This window comes from Palaemon carinicauda, chromosome 16 (assembly GCF_036898095.1).
Source record: "Palaemon carinicauda isolate YSFRI2023 chromosome 16, ASM3689809v2, whole genome shotgun sequence".
In the NCBI taxonomy this organism is placed as follows: Eukaryota; Metazoa; Arthropoda; class Malacostraca; order Decapoda; family Palaemonidae; genus Palaemon; species Palaemon carinicauda.
In genome coordinates this window covers 110,180,678-110,199,489 of record NC_090740.1, presented here as the reverse complement: position 1 = coordinate 110,199,489, position 18,812 = coordinate 110,180,678, and the positions used below count along the sequence as shown (strand labels likewise).

Genomic DNA, 18,812 nt, shown 5'->3' with positions numbered 1-18,812 from the left:
TCTGGACACCTACAGTATTCTTCATTTTTTACACTCTTACTTTCAATTTTGACAAGGAATCTTGTCTTGAAAGAGGAGATGTGGCTGTCAGAGACTCTAGGATCCCTCCTCATATAGGCCAAATTTCTGTTTGCCTGATATTCTTTCATTTTAAGATGGATATAATTGTCTTAGTTTTATGTACGAAAAACTTTTTTAAGTAATATTATTTATATTTATAATTAATTTGTTTACTTCCAGGTTTTGGGACAAGTTGATAAGAAGTTCATAGCTTGCAACATCAAGTATACTTTACACGAGGAGCCAAATTCATCACACAATTTGATGGTCTTGTTTGACCAACATGCTATTCATGAAAGAGTGCGATTGGAGAGCATCATCAAAGAAAACCTTGAAATTGCCGAGTCAGGGAAAAGAGTTATTGTTACCTCTATGGTTACTCCTCCGATATCCCTTAGTCTTCCTGATGACGAAGTGAGGTTAATGGTGGCATATAAGGAGTTATTCTTTCAAAGAGGCCTTCATTTTACCAAGGTACGTAGTGTAATGTTCTCCATCCATATACCAAAGGCACTTCCCCCAATTTTGGGGGGTAGCCGACATCAACAAAGAAACAAAACAAAAAAAGGGGACCTCTACTCTCTACGTTCCTCCAGCCTAACCAGGGACTCAGCCGAGTTCAGCTGGTACTGGTAGGGTGCCACAGCCCAACCTCCCACATTTTCCACCACAGATGAAGCTTCATAATGCTGTAATGTTCTAAAAGTCATAAAGCTAATGTACTATTGCATTTAATCTGAATACTTATAAAATTTGTAAGCATTAGATGTAGCTTTCAAGATTTACATACATAAATACTAACCCTATTTTATTACATATGATATTTTATTTTAAAAAGGAACTGCTCAGAATTGTAAGATTTCTGTCAGAGAGCAATGATAGTTTATCTCCATTTGTTTCGACTGATGCCGGAGCAAACGTACCACTTAAATGGTAACTTAGCAAGGATACCACTTCTCTGTTAAAGTAGTTTCATTTGCATGTAGACTTTCTAAGTCTATTTTTTAAATATACATTGGTGATATTTTTTTATCATTGGTGACTGCTGAGGTAGTGGCAGTAGGAGAGAGGGCTGTGGCACCCTAGCAGTCCCAACCAAATTTGGCCAAGTCCCTCTTCATGCCAGGAGGAATGATGAGGATAAAAACCGTTTTATTTTTTATGAATGTCGATTCCCTCCCAAAGTTGGGGAAGTGCCGTGATAGATAGATAAATAGACATACTGCTGGAATATGTTATTTTCATTAGTAAAATAAATTTTTGAATATACTTACCCGATAATCATGTAGCTGTCAACTCTGTTGCCGACAGAAATCTACGGTAGGGATACGCCAGCGATCGCTATACAGGTGGGGGTGAACACCACAGCGCCATCTGTGGTCAGGTACTCCAGTACTTCTTGTCAACACCACCTCAATTTTTTCCTCGGTCCACTGGTTCTCTATGGGGAGGAAGGGTGGGTCAATTAAATCATGATTATCGGGTAAGTATATTCAAAAATTTATTTTACTAATGAAAATAACATTTTTCAATATTAATCTTACCCGATAATCATGTAGCTGATTCACACCCAGGGTGGTGGGTGGAGACCAGCATACATGTTAACAAAGAAGCTAAGTATCCCGTATTTTATTTTATTAGTTATTCAAAAATAACATAAAATAAATAAGTACCTGGTAAGGAAGACGACTTGAACCATTACTCTGCCTTTATTAAGTACGTCTTCCTTACTGAGCGTAGCGGTCCTCTTAGGATGCTGAACGACTCTTAGGTGCTGAAGTATAAAGGGCTGCAACCCATACTAAAGGACCTCATCACAACCTTTAACCTCGGCGCTTCTCAAGAAAGAATTGACCACCCGCCAAATCAACAAGGATGTGGAAGGTGTCAAGCACACGAGGAAAAGAGTTTTTAATGTGAGGTCCTTAAAAGAGGCTGATTGGAGAGGTTCAAATCTTGATGACATAAGGAACCTTAGGACCACGTCTAGATTCCAGCCTGTAGTGGACAACCGACGTTCCTTTGAGGTCTTAAAAGACCTAAGGAGGTCCTGTAGATCCTTGTTGGTGGAAAGATCCAAGCCTCTGTGGCGGAAAACCGCTGCCAACATACTTCTGTAACCCTTAATCGTAGGAGCTGAAAGGGACCTTACGTTCCTTAGATGTAACAGGAAGTCAGCAATCTGGGTTACAGTGGTACTGGATGAGGAAACTGCATTGGCCTTGTACCAGCTTCGGAAGACTTCCCCTTTAGACTGATAGACTCTGAGAGTAGATGTCCTCCTTGCTCTGGCAATTGCTCTGGCTGCCTCCTTCGAAAAGCCCCTAGCTCTTGAGAGTCTTTCGAAAGTCTGAAGGCAGTCAGACGAAGAGCGTGGAGGTTTGGATGTACCTTCTTTACGTGAGGTAGACGTAGAAGGTCCACTCCTAGAGGAAGAGTCCTGGGAATGTCGACCAGCCATTGCAGTACCTCTATGAACCATTCTCTCGCGGGCCAGAGCGGAGCCAACCAACGTCAGCCGTGTCCCTTAGCGAGAGGCGAACTTCTGAAGTACCCTGTTGACAATCTTGAACGGCGGGAATGCATACAGGTCAAGATGGGACCAATCCAGCAGAAAAGCATCCACGTGAACTGCTGCTGGGTCTGGAATCGGAGAACAATACAACGGGAGCCTCTAGGTTATCGAGGTAGCGAACAGATCTATGGTTGGCTGACCCCACAGGGCCCAAAGTCTGCTGCAAACATTCTTGTGAAGGGTCCACTCTGTGGGGATGACCTGACCCTTCCGGCTAAGGCGATCTGCCATGACATTCATATCGCCCTGAATGAACCTCGTTACCAGCGTGAGCTTTCGATCTTTTAACCAGATGAGGAGGTCCCTTGCGATCTAGAACAACTTCCACGAAAGAGTCCCTCCCTGCTTGGAGATGTAAGCCAAGGCTGTGGTGTTGTCAGAGTCCACCTCCACCACCTTGTTAAGCTGGAGGGACTTGAAGTTTAACAAGGCCAGATGAACCGCCAACAGCTCCTTGCAATAGATGTGAAGTGTCCTTAGCTCCTGATTCCATGTACCCGAGCATTCCTGTCCGTCCAAAGTCGCACCCCAGCCCGTGTCTGATGCGTCAGAGAAGAGATGGCGGTCGGGTTTCTGAACAGCCAAAGGTAGACTTCCTTGAGAAGAAAGCTGTTCTTTCACCACGTGAGAGTAGACCTCCTCTCTTCGGAAACAGGAACTGAGATCGTCTCTAGCGTCATGTCCTTTATCCAGTGAGCCGCTAGATGATACTGAAGGGGGGGGGAGGTGGGGTCTCCCTAACTCGATGAACAGGGCCAGCGATGAAAGTGTCCCTGTTAGACTCATCCACTACCTGACTGAGCATCGGTTCCTTCTCAGCATGCTCTGGAAGCAATCTAGGGCTTAGTAGATCTTTGGGGCCGACGGAAAAGCCCGAAAAGCTCGACTCTGAAGATCCATACCCAGGAAGACAATGGTCTGGGATGGGACGAGCTGGGACTCCTCAAAATTGACCAGGAGGCCCAGTTCCTTGGTCAGATCCATAGTCCATCTGAGAATCTCCAGACAGCGACGACTTGTGGGAGCTCTTAAAAGCTAGTCGTCTGACGGAGCCGGACACAAGATCATGGTACTGCTGCACAGTCTGTGAACTGTCAACCATGGGAAAGCGAGGAAGTACAGTGACAACCCGAAGCTGTCTAGACTGTCTGGGTCGTAAAGACAACTCCTTATCGGGTTGCTGAGGTTGCCGCACTGCGTCACAACAAGTCACTTCTGCTGGTTGTTGAACGTCTTCCCAGTGACACACTGACTCCGTAAACAAAAAATCCTCTAACAAGGACTAAGCTTGGACTGCATGTCTTGCAACACAGCTCAAGGTCTATGGGAGCAGGTGTGGTAACAGACGGGGTTAGCGACTGAAGTGGAACCATTACCCTCCCTGGAAGCATGTTATGCTTAAATAAAAGTCCATAGGAGGCTAAGCAGCTAAAGGCTCCTCTCCAAATGACAGAGTCCTCAAGGGAATATCAGAAGGAGGGAGAATAGCACTTTCTCATCTACAGGAACCATATCCGAGAAAAGCTAAGTTTTCTCAGTGAGGGTTTCACTGGTGCAAAAGCAGCAGACTAGAAGGCAACGTTATGAAACTGCTTGACAGTCTAGTGAGTTGGCAACAACCAAAGATGTGTGACTGAGAAGCATGCGGTAAGGTATGCAGAGCATGCTGTATGCAGAGCATGCTGTATGTAGAGCATGCTGTAAGGTAAGCAGAGCATGTTGCATGGCGTGCGGCTTATGCTGCATGGGATGAGGCTCATGCTGCATGGGATGAGGCTCATGCTGCATGGTATGAGGCTCATGCTGCATGGGATGAGGCTCAAGCTGCAAGGGATGAGGCTTATGCCGCATGCGTTGAGGAGGATGCATAGCATGAGGCTCCTCATAGCATGAGACTCCTGCCTCATGGGTTGAGGAGGATTCCGCATAGCATGAGGCTCCTGCCTCATGGGTTGAGGGGGATGCCGCATAGCATGAGGCTGCCTCATGGGTAGAGGAGGATGTCGCATAGCATGAGGCTCCTGCCTCATGGGTTGAGGAGGATGCCGCAAAGCATGAGGCTCCTGCCTCATGGTTTGAGGAGGATGCCGCATAGCATGAGGCTCCTGTGAAGTTCCTGCCTCAAGAGTTGCGTCTGCCTCAAGGGTTGAGGAGGTAGCTGCGCAGAGAGAGGCTCATGCTGTGAAGAATGCGGTTGCTGCATGCGTTGAGGCGGCTGCCTCATAGCATGAGGTTCCTCAAGAGTTGAGGCTCTTTCAAGAGTTGAGGTTCTTGCCTCAAGAGTGGAGGTGGCTGCCGCAAGAGTTGAGGTTGCTGCCTCAAGGATGGGGGAGGTTGCCGCAACGCAAGAGGTTGCTGCCTCGAGGATGGAGGAGGTTGTCGCAACACATGAAGCTCCTGCCTCAAGGGTAGAGTAGGTTGCTGCAAAGCATAAGACTCCTGCCTCAAGTGTTGAGGAGGTTTCCGCAAAGCAAGAGGCTCCTGCCTCAAGGAAAGTGGAGGTTGCTGCACAGCGCTTCTTAGCCGACCGTACAACCCATAAAAAGTATTCAAGAGAAAGGTTAAAAAGGTTATGGGATTATGGGAATGTAGTGGCTGAGCCCCCGCCTACTACTGCATTCGTTGCTACGAATGGTCCCAGGGTGTAGCAGTTCTCGTAAAGAGACTGGACATCTTTGAGATAGAATGATGCGAACACTGACTTGCTTCTCCAATAGGTTGCATCCATAACACTCTGCAGAGAACGGTTCTGTTTGAGGGCCACTGAAGTAGCCTCAGCTCTCACTTCATGTGTCCTTACCTTCAGCAAAGCAAGGTCTTCTTCCTTCAGATGAGAATGTGCTTCCCTAATCAGGAGCCTGAATAGGTAAGAAACTGAGTTCTTAGACCTTGGAAGAGAAGGCTTCTTGATAGCACACCATAAGGCTTCTGATTGTCCTCGTAAAGGTTATGACCTTTTAGATAGTACCTAAGAGCTCTAACTGTGCAAAGTACTCTCTCCAGTTCGTCCCCCACCAAGTTGGACAGGCTTGGGATCTCGAACGACTTAGGCCAAGGACATGAAGGAAGCTCATTTTAGCAAAAAAAAAAAAAAAAAAAAAAAAAAAAAAAAAAAAAAAAAAAAAAAAAAAAAAAAACGAGCTGCAAGGAACATGTAGCCGTTTCAGATGTGAAAACTATGTTCCTGCTGAAGGCGTGGATCTCACTTACTCTTTTAGCTGTGATGGACTGCGCAGAGGTGGAGGAGCGCTCGCAGGAGGAGGTGTGCTAACCTTCTCTGCCTGAAACTCCTGCATCAACACCGCAAGCTGAGACTGCATTGTCAGCAGCATAGACCACTAGAGTTTAAAAAAAAAAAAAGACAACAACAAACGGAGCTACTGTCCGTTGAGACTGAGGGTCTAAAACAGCTGGTGCGGCAACAGACTGAGTTACTGTCTGTTGCGATACCACCTTGCCTCTCTGGGAGGTGTGCAGTTGTCGTACTGCAGCAAGTCCGAACTGACCCAGTGTTAAAGACACCACCTAGGAGTTGGACTTGCGCGGAAGGGACCGACTTGCACTAAAAGCTGTAAGATTTGGTCCATGGTTTCTGCGAGAAACCTCTTCCGCAGACGAGGAATAAATGGGCTCTCGTCTTTGTGTGGGTGGGGTGATCACGTCGGCTACGTGAGTTGGTTACACCCGAAACCACGGAGGGAAACGTCTGTTCGTCGATCAAGGCCTGCTGAACCCATAAGTCCTTCGACATTACTTCTCCCCTGGGCTTGGGAGCTTGTAAGAGGTCCCAGACTAGGCGAACAACTGGCACGAACAGACGAACCCTCGAACGCAACACTGTAACACTGCGCTTATCACTTTATCACTTTTGATTTTCTGTTTGCACTTATTTCACTGAACTCGAAACTTTAAGTGGTTTGTACCTGAAACACGCAATTCTATCCTTCATTAAAAGTTAGTAATTGCGAAAACAGTATTACAATGTAACAGAAAAACATAATGAAAGATAAATAATTCAGTGGCTGGAAAAGAGACTAAACACTAGATCAAAATAAACTACGTTTAAAATCTCTCACCGCATAAAGCTTGAGAACAAGAATAAAACTCTAGAAACGTTTACCTTCTTCCCCTAAAGAGACTAGGGAGAAGAGCTAAAACGAAAACAACGTTACCCGCTTGAACGAAACGTTTATCCTCCTCTCTCTCCCTCCGTCTCTATCTCTCTCTCTCTCTCTCTCTTGACTTAGAACCTGAGAGAAGAGCCCAATTATATATATCGTTAAAACATATTATTGTTAAAGGAAAAAAACTGAAAGATTTCCCAAATAAAAATGATATTTTCATAATAAAATAAATTTTTGAATATACTTACCCGCTGGTTATATAAAAGAGCTGAAGTCCCTGACGCCAGGGCAGAAAATTCAAATCTCGCGCTATCGAAGATACGCCAGGTGTACCAACCGCACCCTAGCGGTAGAACAGGTGGAACTACACACCAACTCCAGTTCTTCCATGCCTCATAGCCATACCATAGGTAGTCTCTAGAGGGGAGGAGGGAGGGTGTTAAATTTATATAACCAGCGGGTAAGTATATTCAAAAATTTATTTTATTATGAAAATATCATTTTTAAATATAAAACTTACCCGCTGGTTATATAAAAGAGCTGATTGACACCCCTTGGTGGCGGGTCAGAGACAGCTACATACAGAAAATTCACTTAAGGGTTACATACAATAAACTTAAGCAGTTCTCACCTGATAAGGAAGCTGACAGCAATGATACTCTGCCTCATTTCGTCCGCTATCCTTAAGAGATCCAGTAATCCACTCGGGCTGAAAATCTCTAGGAGCTGTCAAACGGTACAAACACCTATAACATGACAGGACCTCAACCAATACCCTTGTTCCGGGTGCACTCAAGGAACAAATTGACCACCTAGCCAAATCAAAGATTGCGGAAGACTGACGCCCAATCTCCACAAACAACCATAACAAACGAGTTCCAAGAGATAGAAAAGGGGTATTAGGAAAAAAGGGAACGTAGTGGTAGATCATTCACCTACTATCGCATTAGCAGCTATAAAAGGACCCAACGTAAAAAGGTCCTCATAGCGAGTCGGAACATTCTTCAAATAATGGGATGCAAAAACAGACTTACTTCTCCAAAATGTTGTATCCATCAGACTTTGCAGAGAACGGTTCTGTTTAAAGGCCACTGAAGTCGCTACCGCTCTGACTTCATGTGTCTTGACTTTGAGGAGCCTCTGATCCGACTCATCACACTGAGCATGAGCTTCTCGAATCAACAATCTAACGAAAAAAGACAAGGCATTCTTGGACATGGGCATCGAGGGTTTCCGAACTGCACACCACAGAGCGTCTGAGTTACCTCTCAGATTCTTAGTTCTGTCCACATAACACCGTAGAGCTCTAACTGGACAGAGAACCCTTTCCAATTCATCGCCAGCCAAATCCGAAAGGTTAGAAATCTCGAAGGATTTGGGCCATGGTCGAGAAGGGTTTTCGTTCTTGGCCAGAAACCCCAGTTGCAAAGAACAAATGGCTTTCCCATTCCGAAAACCAATGTTCTTGCTTAAAGCGTGAACTTCACTAACTCTTTTCGCAGTGGCGAGGGTAACTAGAAAAAGGGTTTTCAAGGTTAAGTCCTTAAATGAAGCCGAGTGTAAAGGCTCAAATCTGTCACTCATGAGAAATTTAAGGACAACATCCAAATTCCAGGCGATGGGAGCCGTTTGAATCTTCTTGGTCGTATCAAAAGACCTAAGTAAATCTCGTAGATCCTTATTATCAGAAAGGTCTAGGTTCCTGTGTCGAAAAACCGTCGCCAACATACTCCTGTAACCTTTAATAGTTGATGACGAGAAGTTATGCTTAGTTTTAAGGTCCAAGAAAAAATCTGCTATTTGGGAAAGCGATGTACTGGAAGAGGAAATCGCGTTAGTTCTACACCATTCCCTGAACAACTCCCACTTGGACTGATACACCTTGATGGTTGAAGACCTTCTTGCCCTTGCAATTGCCTTGGCTGCCTTCTTCGAAAATCCTCTAGCTCTAGCGAGTTTTTCGATAGTCTGAAGGCAGTCAGACGTAGAGCTCGGAGGTTTTGATGATTTCGGGCCAAGTGAGGTTGTCTGAGAAGATCGGGTCTCATGGGAAGGCTTCTCGGGACATCCACCATCCATTCCAGTACCTCTGGAAACCAGCTCCTTGACGGCCAGAACGGAGCTATCAGTGTCATTCTGGTCTCCCCGTGTGAAACGAACTTCTGAATCACTTTGTAAAGGATCTTGAACGGAGGAAAGGCATAAACCTCCATGTGTGACCAGTTCATCAGAAAAGCGTCTATGTGAAAAGCTTCGGGATCTGGAACCGGAGAGCAGTAACACTCTAGTCGTTTGGTCTTCGCGGTGGCAAAGAGATCCACGAGAGGTCGACCCCATAACCGCCACAGACTCTTGCAGATGTCCGGGTGCAGAATCCATTCTGTGGAGAGAACCTGACCTTTCCTGCTGAGTCTGTCTGCGCTCACATTGTAGACTCCCTGGATGAACCGCGTCAAAAGAGTCACCTTCCTTTCCTCCGCCCAGATGAGGAGCAGTCTTGCAATCTTGAACAGAGGCCAAGAGTGGGTCCCGCCTTGTTTCGCAATATAGGCCAGAGCTGTCGTGCTGTCCGAATTGACTTGGACTACCTTGCCCCTGATCTGCTTTTCGAAGCCGATGAGAGCCAGATGAATAGCTAAAAGCTCTTTTTGATTGATGTGGAGAGAGGTTTGCTCCACCGTCCAAGTCCCCGAAAGTTCCTGCTTCTCTAGAGTGGCTCCCCACCCCGAGTTGGAGGCGTCGCAACACAACACGAGGTTTTGGTTCCTCTGAAGTAAAGACAAGCCTTCTTTCAGTCTGGGCTCGTTGTTCCACCATTGAAGATGAGACTTGATGGAAGTCGAGATGGGAATGCAATCCCTGTCGAGGCTGTCCCCTTTCTTCCAATGGCGGTTGAGATGAAACTGAAGAGGACGCAAGAACAACTTCCCCAGGGTCACGAACTTCTCTAACGACGAGAGAGTCCCCAGAAGACTCATCCAATCTCTGACGGAGCAAAGATCTCTCTTCAGGAACGTTCGTACTTTTAGGAGGGCTGCTTGGATTCTCACCGACGACGGAAAAGCCCGAAAACTCCGACTGTGAATCTCCATCCCCAAATAAAGAATCTCCTGGGATGGAATGAGTTGTGATTTTTTCGAGCTCACCAGGAGACCCAGTTCTCTGGAGAGATCCAAAGTCATCTTGAGGTCCTTCAAACAACAATCGGCTGAGGAGGCTCTTATCAGCCAATCGTCCAGATACAGAGAGGCCCTGATTCCCCTCGAATGCAGCATGCTTGCCACGTTCAGCATGATCTTGGTGAACAATAGAGGAGCCGTGCAGAGTCCGAAACAAAGAGCCCTGAACTGGAAGACCTTGTTTCCGTCCATGAACCTCAGATAACGTCTGCAGCTGGGATGAATCGGAAGGTGGAAATAGGCATCCTGAAGATCTAAAGAGACCATCCAATCGTCCTTCCTCACAGCTGCCAGAACTGTTTTCTGAGTCTCCATGGTGAACGTCGAGTTTTGGACGTAACCATTGAGCACACTTACGTCCAGAACCGGTCTCCACCCCCCGGAGCTCTTGGGTACTAGAAAAAGGCGGTTGTAAAACCCCGGAGACGTAACATCTTGCACTTCCTCTATTGCTCGTTTCTCTAATAAAAGAGACATCTGTAGAAGCATGGCTTGTTTCTTGGGACCCTCTCTGTATTTGGGCGAAAGATCCACTGGATCTGTGACTAAAGGAGGATTGGTCAGGAAGGGGATCTTGTAGCCTTCCTTTAACACCTGGACGGACCAGGGGTCCGCTCCATTCCTCTCCCAAGCCTCCCAAAAGTGAGTCAACCTGGCCCCCACTGCTGTCTGAAGGAGAGGGCAGTCAGACTTTACCTCGGCCGGACTTGCCCCCTCTGCCTCTAGGTTTCCTTCCTTCTGGTTTAAAAGAGCCTCTTCCAGAGGGCTTCCCACGAAAGGACTGAGGACGAAACCCAGAAGAAGATTCCTTAGGTTTTCGAGAGGAGAATGACGGAGGCAAAACTTTCCTAGTCGAATGAGTAACTAAGTCATGTGTGGCCTTCTGAGTGAGAGCAGTAGCCACCTCGCCCACTAATTCTTGAGGAAATAAAGAATTAGACAAAGGTGCGAAAAGAAGGCCTGTCTTCTGATAAGGAGACACTCCTGCGGAGAGGAAGGAGCACATCGTGGCCCTTTTCTTGAGAATTCCAGCTGTAAACAAGGCAGCAAGTTCGTTGGAGCCATCTCTCACACCTTTGTCCAAGCAGGACATCAAATGAACCAAACCACTAGTGTCCGTTTCCGTCATATCAGAGACCCTCTTACTCAAAGCCCCCAAAGCCTAGTCCAAAAAATTAAAAACTTCGAAGGCCCTGAAAAGACCTTTAAGCAAATGGTCGAACTTAACAAAATCATCATTAGTTAAGGAAAGACACTCATTACACCTATCATCTAATGAACAAAATTTACCCCTACATTTTACACAAATAGAATGAGGATCAATAGATCCATTAGGAAGTCGTGTACGACAACCCTCACTAACACACCTACGCTGAGCAGGGGAGGAGTCGGCCATTTAAAGTTAACGTGAGAGACCGACAAGCAAAAAGTAAGGGAAAAAACAATAAAGAAAATCTCAAACAAAAAGATTTCAAGATAAGAACCAAGGAAAATTAATCAACGATAGCTTAAACTCAAAAAAGAACGTTGTACATCACCAAACAACTTCCCAAGAGAGTAAAAACACGAGAGCGAACTTCTGTATGTCAGTCAGCTATGACGGCAGAGAGAAGAACTGGAGTTGGTGTGTAGTTCCACCTGTTCTACCGCTAGGGTGCGGTTGGTACACCTGGCGTATCTTCGATAGCGCGAGATTTGAATTTTCTGCCCTGGCGTCAGGGACTTCAGCTCTTTTATATAACCAGCGGGTAAGTTTTATATTTAAAAAGTTCCTTTATTAGAATTAAAACCATTTAAGCTAAGAAAGAATGAACAAAACGCTAGAATCGGTTTACTCTTACTGCAACGTGACACCGTGAATGCTCTCTCTCTATCGTAACGATAGAGCGCAAGTTGAACGTTCTGAACGTCAACAACTGCAGAGACAAAACAAAACGTTAGTTCAACTTTGAAAACAGTACGAGACTTATCAAAGAAATTCTTTCAAAAACATTAAAATAGCATAATATGTTAACAGGTAAAACGAAATGACGGGCTCAATGTAAATTAACTTCGGTTCCAAGAAAAGACCGCCTACTATTAGGAAAGGTCGAATATAAACAAATATAAAAATTAATTTAAGGAAGTTAATCAAAGAGGCCTAAAAAAGGCGGAGAGATATAAAATAAATCTATAACTTTTGTTAAGCAAAATTAAGAGAGTCTATACTCTCTTCGACACCAACACTTCCGTCTAAGGGAAGGGTCGGCCATTTAAAAGTGAAAGAGAGTTCATACTCTCTTCGTACCAAAATTAAATAAAAAATTAAATAAAATTAATTCCAAAAACTTGCTAAGCTAATGATATAGCTTCCTGAATAGCGAAGGCTAAATTCTAGAGCAAATACATCACCAAATCATGAGCAATAACTCCAGAATCAACAGCGTATCCATGTAGGTCTAGCCGGAGGCACGACAGAGGAAAAATTGAGGTGGTGTTGACAAGAAGTACTGGAGTACCTGACCACAGATGGCGCTGTGGTGTTCACCCCCACCTGTATAGCGATCGCTGGCGTATCCCTACCGTAGATTTCTGTCGGCAACAGAGTTGACAGCTACATGATTATCGGGTAAGATTAATATTGAAAAGGTAAAATTGGTGATTTTTATCACCTCTTTGAATTTTTGCATTGCGTAACACTAGTCATTTCTGGGCTTAACCTGTGTCGCTCCATGAAATGCTCCTTAAAGCACCATTTCAAAGGTATAAATACTGCTAAATATACCAGAGAAAAAAAGTTGCATGGAATGCCAGGAATATACCGAGCTCGCTCACCCCTAAAGGGTGTCGGTATTAAAACTGGGGCGAGTGATACCACTACCAGAGATCCCTTTCCAATTAGACTTCTCCCTCCTCAAAATCTCCCATTACTACGAGGTGTCGTTCACTACAGCTACTGCCCAAAATTGGTAATTTTTAACACCTCTTTGAATTTATGCATTGCGTAACACTAGTCATTTCTTTCCTTTATGATGTAACATTTTATTTCCGATTGTATTTCAGACAAGCAATTCAGAGATTTCATTTCATGGCATTCCAAACTATGTAGTGCCTAAAGAATCCAACATGTCACGATATAGACGCGGCCAAGCAGTAGATACCATTGTAGAGAGTATTGTTCGTGACTTATGCCACATACTGTATACAACGGGCGGTGTTGTTGGCATTATTCCAAAGCCTCTTCAATATTTGATGAATAGTCAGGCATGTAGAGGTAAGTACATTTGCTTTCAAAGTTTACCAGTATTGTTTTGGATTATTAAACTTATTTTAAGTGTTTCATTGATACAATACTAGTGAGTTGAATTACTATTATAGCATGTAGGTATGGAATTCAAAACAATTATGAAAGCTGCTGCAATTACTTATGAAATTTAAAATTACAATATTGTGGAATTTGTTTAATATATTAATATGCCTTTAGAGAATGATTTGGAATTTCATTTCCCTTTCTTAAAAATGTTCGAGAGCTTTAGTGTTGATAAATTATTTCATTTGTAACAGGAGCGGTGAAATTTGGTGATGAGCTGACCCTCTCCGAATGTCAGGAGTTGATAGACTCTCTCTGCTCATGTCAGCTACCCTTTCAGTGTGCTCACGGTCGGCCCTCGATTGTTCCTGTGGTGAATATGACCCATCTTGCAAAATTAGAGAAAAGGGTAAGTTTAAATGATCCTCATTATGTGCACTAAATGGCAACCTCATATTTTAGAAAGATAATAGTTGTTTGGAGATTTTCACCGCCAAACAGAAATCTAATCCATTCAGAAAAAATCTAACTTTTTTCCCCACAAGTTCATTCATCATCTCTTCCTACGCCGCCTATTGACGCAATAGGACTCTGTTAAATTTCGCCAGTCATCTCTATCTTGAGCTTTTAATTCAATACTTCTCCATTCATCATCTCCTACTTCGCACTTCATAGTCCTCAGCCATGTAGGCCTGGGTCTTCCAATTCTTCTAGTGCCTTGTGGCACCCAGCTGAATGTTTGGTTAACTAATCTCTCTTGGGAAGTGCAAAGAGCATGCCCAAACCATCTCCATCTACCCCTCATGATCCCATCCAAGTTACTGATACTGTATATTCAATTGTAAATATGATATTTTGATTATAAAATAAATTTTTGAATATACTTACCCGGTGAATATATAGCTGCAACTCTGTTGCTCGACAGACAACTCTACGGAAAAACTCGCCAGCGATCGCTACACAGGTTGCGGGTGTGCCCAACAGCGCCATCTGTCGACCAGATACCCAGCTCTTATGTAAACAAAGAATCAATTTTCTCCTCGTCCCACTGCGTCTCTATTGGGGAGGAAGGGAGGGTCATTTAATTTATATTCACCGGGTAAGTATATTCAAAAATTTATTTTATAATCAAAATATCATTTTTAAATATTTAACTTAGCCGGTGAATATATAGCTGATTCACACCCAGGAGGTGGGTAGAGACCAGTAATATATGTTTACATTTTATGAGCTAAGAGTTTTTTATTTCATTTTAGAAGTTATCAAAATAACAAAAACAAAATAAATAGGTACCTGGTAAGGAAGTCGACTTGAACAATTACTCTGCCTTTTAAGTACGTCTTCCTTACGGAGCCTCGCGATCCTCTTAGGATGCTGATCGACCCCTAGGAGCTGAAGTATCAAGGGTTGCAACCCATACAACAGGACCTCATCAAACCCCTAATCTAGGCGCTCTCAAGAAATGACTTTGACCACCCGCCAAATCAACCAGGATGCGAAAGGCTTCTTAGCCTTTCGGACAACCCATAAAAAAACATTTCAAGAGACAGATTAAAAGGATAAGGAATTAGGGAATTGTAGTGGTTGAGCCCTCACCCACTACTGCACTCGCTGCTACGAATGGTCCCAGTGTGTAGCAGTTCTTGTAAAGAGACTGGACATCTTTCAAGTAAAATGACGCGAACACTGACTTGCTTCTCCAATAGGTTGCGTCCATTATACTTTGCAGAGATATATTTTGCTTAAAGGCCACGGAAGTTGTTACAGCTCTAACTTCGTGCGTCTTCACCTTAAGCAAAGTTCGGTCTTCCTCACTCAGATGTGAATGAGCTTCTCGTATAAACAATCTGATAAAGTCTGACCAAGCATTCTTTGACATAGGCAAGGATGGTTTCTTAACTGAACACCATAAAGCTTCAGATTGGCCTCGTAAAGGTTTAGTACGCTTTAAATAGAACTTAAGAGCTCTAACAGGGCATAAGACTCTTTCTAGTTCATTGCCTACGATCTCCGATAAGCTGGGGATATCGAAAGATTTAGGCCAAGGCCGAGAAGGCAGCTCATTTTTGGCTAGAAAACCAAGTTGCAGCGAACAAGTGGCTTTTTCTGACGAAAATCCGATGTTCTTGCTGAAGGCATGAATCTCACTGACTCTTTTAGCCGAGGCTAAGCATACCAGGACAAGAGTCTTAAGAGTGAGATCTTTCAGGGAGGCTGATTGTAACGGCTCCAACCTGTCTGACATGAAGAATCTTAGTACCACGTCTAAATTCCATCCAGGGGTAGCCAAACGACGCTCCTTGGTGGTCTCAAAAGACTTAAGGAGGTCTTGCAGATCTTTATGTTTGGAAAGATCTAAGCCTCTATGCCGGAAGACCGATGCCAACATGCTTCTGTAGCCCTTGATAGTGGGAGCTGAAAGGGATCGTCCTTTTCTCAGGTATAAGAGAAAAACAGCTATTTGAGCTACAGAGGTACTGGTCGAGGATACAGAAACTGACTTGCACCAGTCTCGGAAGACTTCCCACTTCGATTGGTAGACTCTAATGGAAGACGCTCTCCTTGCTCTAGCAATCGCACTGGCTGCTTCCTTCGAAAAGCCTCTAGCTCTCGAGAGTCTTTCGATAGTCTGAAGGCAGTCAGACGAAGAGCGTGGAGGCTTTGGAGTACCTTCTTTACGTGTGGCTGACGTAGAAGGTCTACCCTTAGAGGAAGACTACTGGGAACGTCTACTAACCATCGAAGTATCTCGGTGAACCATTCTCTCGCGGGCCAGAGGGAAGCAACTAACGTCAACCTTGTCCCTTCGTGAGAGGCGAACTTCTGCAGTACCTTGTTGACAATCTTGAACGGTGGGAATGCGTAGAGATCCAGATGTGACCAATCTAGGAGGAAAGCATCTATATGTATTGCTGCTGGGTCCGGGACTGGAGAGCAATAGATTGGAAGCCTCTTGGTCAGCGAGGTTGCAAAGAGATCTATGGATGGTTTACCCCAAGTGGCCCAAAGTCTCTTGCACACATCCTTGTGGAGGGTCCATTCGGTTGGAATTACTTGCCCTTTCCGACTGAGACAATCTGCTATGACGTTCAAGTCGCCTTGGATGAACCTCGTTACTAGGGAGATGTCTTGACCTTTTGACCAGATGAGCAGGTTCCTTGCGATCTCGTACAACGTCAGTGAGTGGGTACCTCCTTGTTGGAGATGTACGTCAAGGCCGTGGTGTTGTCCGAGTTAACTTCCACCACTTTGCCTCGAAGGAGAGACTTGAAGCTTTTCAAGGCCAGATGTACTGCCAACAGCTCCTTGCAGTTGATATGCATGCTCCTCTGACTCGAGTTCCACAGTCCTGAGCATTCCCGACCGTCTAGTGTCGCGCCCCAGCCCATGTCCGATGCGTCCGAGAAGAGAACGTGGTTGGGAGTCTGAACAGCCAGGGGAAGACCCTCTCTTAGGTTGATATTGTCCTTCCACCAAGTCAGACAAGACTTTATCTTTTCGGAAACCGGGATCGAGACTGCTTCTAGCGTCTTGTCCTTTTTCCAGTGAAAAGCTAGATGGTATTGAAGAGGACGGAGGTGTAGTCTTCCTAGTGACACAAATTGTTCCACGGATGACAGCGTCCCTACCAGACTCATCCACAGCCTGACTGAGCAGCGTTCCTTCTTCAGCATCTTCTGGATGGATAGCAGGGCTTGATCTATTCTGGGGGCTGATCGTCTTGTTGTTCAGCAACGTCCTCATCCGAAAACTGATGAGGAAACGGCAACGGAGTGGGCAACGTCTGGCTCGCTGAGTCCGGTCGCACTGGTGCATGCGTGACGGAGCCGGACGCAACATCATGGAACTGCTGCACAGTCTGTGAACTGTCAACAACCATGGGTGCGCGAGGAAGCACAGCGTCAACCCGAGACTGTCTAGACTGTCTGGGTTGTGCAGTCAACACCCTACCGGGTTGCTGAGGTTGACGCACTGCGTCACAACAAGTCACCTCTGCTGGTTGTTGAACGTCCTGAACGTCAACAACCACCTCCGAGCGTCGCTAAACGTCAACGTGCGGCTGGCAACCCACACTGGGTCGCATCGGTGGAGGAACCACCTCAACTGGCAGACGCGAGTAGGTTACCTCAGCGTCAACAGGGCGCACAACCGACCGGTTGGAAGGTTGTTGGCCAGAAGGTTCGGTAGCAACCTTCTCCGCATTAAAGTCCTCTATCAAGGACGCAAGCTTGGACTGCATGTCTTGCAGCAAAGCCCATTTAGGGTCTACGGGAGCAGGTGCGGCAACAGACGGGGTTAGCGACTGAGGCGGTACAGCTTTCCATCCCTGAAAGCCTTGTTTATGCATGACATAATTGTACAGCAAAACTTCAAAGGCTCGAAAACAGCTGTGAAGTTGACCTGTAAAAAACTTGGAGCGTCTCCTGGCCAGGCGCCAGGGAGAGTCTACGAGATTTGAGAAGTCTATCTGGGCAAAGGCATGAACTCCCAAGCCGAGAACTTCTCTCGTGTCATATCAGACTCTCGCTCTATAAGCCAGTTTAAAAGAAGGGAAAGCAAAGGCTGTATCCCCCAAACTCCTCCTGGTGAAAAACCAGTCGCCTAGCCAACGTAAAGCTCTCTAGGAGAGCGAGAAAGCACTAGCTTAAAAACAACGGCTTCGAAGTAGCTAGGCCTAGTGTAAGCTCTGACGTTTAGGCGAACGAGGAGCAGCAGTTACAAAAAGATCCGGACAAAGATCCTTAAAAAAAAATCATCATGATTTAATTAAAGTCCATAGGGGGCTAAGCAGCTTTAGGCTCCTCTCCATCTGACAGAGTCCTCAAGGGAATATCAGTAGGAGGGGGAACAGCAACTTCCTCATCTACAGGAACCTTGTCCGATAAAAGCTGAGTCTCAAGCAAGGGAGAGACCTACCGTGGTGGCAATGCTTTACAAGCAGAGTCCACACTCACTGGTGTATTAGTAGCGGACCAGAACGCAACGTCATGTAACTGCTTGACAGTCTGTGAACTGTCAACAACTGAACTGTCAACCACAACAGGTGCGTGAGGACGCACAGCGTCCACTCGAGACTGCTTTGACTGCCTAGACTGAGCAGTCAAAACAACTCTAGAATGCGGAGGTTGACGCACAGCGTCAAAACAAGTCAACTCCGATAGTTAGTGAACGTCTTGAACGTCAACAGGAGCATCAGCAAGTGGCCTAACGTCCAAATAAGGCTGAAAAACCACACGAGACCGCATCGAGTGTGGTTCCAAACAACCTGACTGACGTGACTAAGCTACGCCAACGTCAACAGTAAGCACAAAGGAACGTTAGGTTGGCTGAAAGCCAGGATATCGATGAGATAAACGGCTAGACTCAACGGACTAATCGGCAGAATAGTCTTCCATAAGGGAGGCAAGCATATTCTGCATGTCTTGCCATACAACCCATTAAGGATCAACGGAAAAGGTTGTGGTAAGAGACGAGGGTAACGTCTGTGACCGCAACACTTTGCCAACAAAAAAGACTCTCGGAGTCTGTGTTACGCTTTTGTTAGGCGGCGAGCAGTTATCCGATGACTGCATAGGGTCAGAGCT

The 18,812-nt window shown here is 45.3% G+C and overlaps 1 protein-coding gene across 1 annotated transcript in view; it reads left to right on the top strand.

Annotated features, from left to right (window-relative positions):
* The window catches only part of LOC137655787 (uncharacterized), a 35,588-nt gene that overhangs the window by 10,936 nt on the left and 5,840 nt on the right, over positions 1-18,812 (top strand). The window contains exons 5-7 of the mRNA XM_068389928.1: positions 241-534; positions 12,981-13,191; positions 13,482-13,636. Of these exons, the coding sequence (XP_068246029.1) occupies positions 241-534; positions 12,981-13,191; positions 13,482-13,636 (660 nt within the window). The remainder of the gene's footprint in view (positions 1-240; positions 535-12,980; positions 13,192-13,481; positions 13,637-18,812) is intronic.